Source organism: Formica exsecta, unplaced genomic scaffold (genome assembly GCF_003651465.1).
Source record: "Formica exsecta isolate Colony F162 unplaced genomic scaffold, ASM365146v1 scaffold247, whole genome shotgun sequence".
NCBI classification, from domain to species: Eukaryota; Metazoa; Arthropoda; class Insecta; order Hymenoptera; family Formicidae; genus Formica; species Formica exsecta.
In genome coordinates, this window is record NW_021849743.1 from 1,680,901 (window position 1) to 1,683,891 (window position 2,991).

General features: G+C 31.3%; 1 protein-coding gene across 1 annotated transcript; it reads left to right on the forward strand.

Annotated features, from left to right (window-relative positions):
* Window positions 1-1,107: 1,107 nt before the first annotated feature.
* Window positions 1,108-2,857, forward strand: LOC115236345 (ell-associated factor Eaf). Its single transcript, XM_029808731.1, has 5 exons — window positions 1,108-1,144; window positions 1,517-1,748; window positions 1,825-2,037; window positions 2,335-2,600; window positions 2,711-2,857. The coding sequence occupies exons 1-5, from the start codon at window positions 1,108-1,110 to the stop codon at window positions 2,809-2,811; spliced, it is 849 nt and encodes a 282-aa protein (XP_029664591.1). The 3' UTR covers window positions 2,812-2,857.
* Window positions 2,858-2,991: the final 134 nt, after the last annotated feature.

A 2,991-nucleotide genomic window follows, 5' to 3' on the forward strand; every position in this document is an offset into this window, starting at 1 on the left:
TTTTAACGTTGCGCCTACATTAATATATTAAATTTATTAATACATAAATATTTATATAATATATAATATTAATATGGTATTAATATTAACTGATATTAATATAAAATTAATTATATTAATAGGTATTAATATATTAAAGATTGCAACGCTGAGAGACATCCCATTTAGCCGGCAACGAAGTACAATCCTCGATTACAATGAAAACGGGATAGAGGTTCAACGCGAAGACACGACGACGCGATAACGCGACGCATTGTTATTCGTGCGGCACGATAACGGCAACGACGATGCACTAATATGCGTTCAACAAATGCGCGAGGAATTTGATGTTGATGAAGCGTCTCGCCCCACTACAGTTTTTATTCAAGTGTCGCTGTATGAATAATAACAAAATCATGATACGTAAACAATAGCGCGCCAATGTTTACGCCGCCAAGGCTGAATACCATGTTATTGAAAAGTCGTTGCCGAAATATTTTATATACTCGCCCCACTACAGTTCTATTCAAGTGCCTTTGTATAAATGATAACAAGACCGTGATACGTAAACAATGTTGACGCGCGTCAATGTTTACGCCGCCAAGGCCCATGTTAGGTATTGTTCTAATTCGCTGCCGAAATATTTTACGTACTATAAAATATATATGCGAAATATTAAATTATATGAGTATTTTTTAATTATAGATCAATTATTTAAATAATTAATTATAAAAAGCTATATAAATTAAAATCATAATAATATGATATTGCTTAAAATGCTTGATAATTTTGTTTCAAGAATAAGAAAAAAGTAAAAGCAATTTATTGTAAATATCTTCTACACGTTATATATTTAAAAATTAGGAAAAATTATTAAGAACATTAATTTGAGAAAATTTATTTTATGTCGCATGCGTATATACATAAAAATACTTCAATAATAACTTATTATCGCTGTCCGTAATATATACTAGAATGGCAAAACATTACAGCTAATAAAACATTAATAAATCCATTTCTCTGCAATTTTGATCCACCATTATGGATCTAGCACACACGTGCACCAACCGGTTGTTTTACCGTAGTACCGAAAAATGGTTCTGACCATGTAGTTCCGCCGTCTCTAAAATGAATCTAGTTGACGCTACTGTACCAGCTAGAAAAAGTGTCTTATGAAAAATGGCTGCGTGATCCTTCTCAGGTTTCTTTCTGATTCTACTTACATTTTTAAATTTGGCGCAAATTTCAGTTACCCATCACGTGACTCGCATTAAAATATATCAAACTCGAATATATATATATATATATATTCGAACTCGAATATATCGAAGCATTGAAACCTTTATTCCGTGATGCTGATTGTCTGTGCGCTGCGATTTGCTTTACTAATTTTGAGATAATTGAGTGTCATATTTTGCTTGGACAATGTCACAAATGTTAAGAATATGTGTGGACGAAGACAAGAACTTTTCTGATAGCAATGAAGGAAAAATATATTTTCAGAATATCAATTGCATGTATAATTTTTTTTTTTCAGATGATTTTAAACCTGCGAGCGTTGAAAATTCAAAAGTAGCTAAAGTCGATGTGGGTTCAGATAATACGATAACAGTTACAGTTCCACATTTAGATGGTGCTGGTGCACCTCAGACTGTGTTCAAAGGTTCTCAAAGGCCTTATAACAAAGAATATGTTCTAATATTTGACAAGAATACCGGAGATATTACATTGGAGAAGCTAACCGCGAATATCCAAGTTAAAAAAACACGGTATGTTTATCGCATTTCTTTTATATCATATTTGTTGTACTTTATCAAGTCTTAATATATTTTGTATTATTTGCAGAGCGGAACCTAAACGAAATGGTAATGGTAATGGTAATGGTAACTCTGCATCTGTTGAGGTTAAAAAAAGCCCTCCATATGGCAGAGCACATGGAAGAACCAAAGTTATCAGTGGGAAAAAGAAAGAACCTTTGCTTCAATTGCATCCCAAACAGAGTCCACAACAGGCATCGCCGTATGATAAAAGAAGTCCGCCCAGTACATCTACCAATAAGTATGTTTCAAATGTATAAGTATATAAACTATCATATAAAACATATTTTCTGTATTAGATCAGGGATATTGGACAATACACTATTTAAGCAGTAAGCAAATTGATTGATTAGTCAAGCATTTTTTAGAAGATAGATTATGTCGAGGTATATTTTCAATTATATCCAATTAATTTGTTTACTGCTTGCTATTTAAATCTTTTTCATGTAATATATTATGGTTTTTGCTTTTTGTCACATATAGCATTTAAGAAAACAGAATTATTGAATATACTCTAATTGAATATAATTTGATTCAGTTGTTCACCTGTACGTCCATCAAATGGACAATCAACCTTGGCCAGCTTGCCGATGATTGGTTTTGACAATGATGATTTTGTGCTATCGACACCAATGATGCCTATATCTTCCTCTGCACCAGCCATAACTATTTCTCCGCCAATTCAAATACCAAAAACAAAATCGACTACTTTAGAAAGTGATTCCAGTTCGAGCAGTTCAAGTTCAGACAGTTCAAGCAGCGATTATGAAACGGAGACTATTCCAGTGCCAACAGCGACTAATGGTAAATATATTATGTAATAAAATTTTTCTTAACGTTTTTTATAACTAAAAATTTATTGAAAGTTTATCTATCTGCTAAAACTCTCATTTTTAAAATGCTATATTTTTTAGGTTATTTAAATGGTACAACAGCCTCACCTACATTGTTCATGTCAGATAATCTCTTAAATGATGATCTACAATTATCGGAATCAGAATCCGATAGTGATTAATGGTGATTTGTTATTAGAATACAAAATAAAATTGTTTAAACAGTCAATTTTATTATTTTTGTTTTTCTGCTAATAATATAACAATAATTTTATCGATTATAATAAAAAAAAATTTTTTTCTTTTTTTTCTGATTTCTTACTGCACTTATATTAAATGATATGATGTTATAGATGCAAGAA

What these genes read in the sequence shown, in the direction of transcription:
- LOC115236345 (XM_029808731.1), top strand. Translation starts at nt 1,108, where the DNA reads ATGAATCTAGTTGACGCTACTGTACCAGCTAGAAAAA. An exon ending in ATCCAAGTTAAAAAAACACG is followed by an intron (nt 1,749 to 1,824) that starts GTATGTTTATCG and finishes TATTATTTGCAG; the next exon opens with AGCGGAACCTAAACGAAATG. An exon ending in AGTGCCAACAGCGACTAATG is followed by an intron (nt 2,601 to 2,710) that starts GTAAATATATTA and finishes TATATTTTTTAG; the next exon opens with GTTATTTAAATGGTACAACA.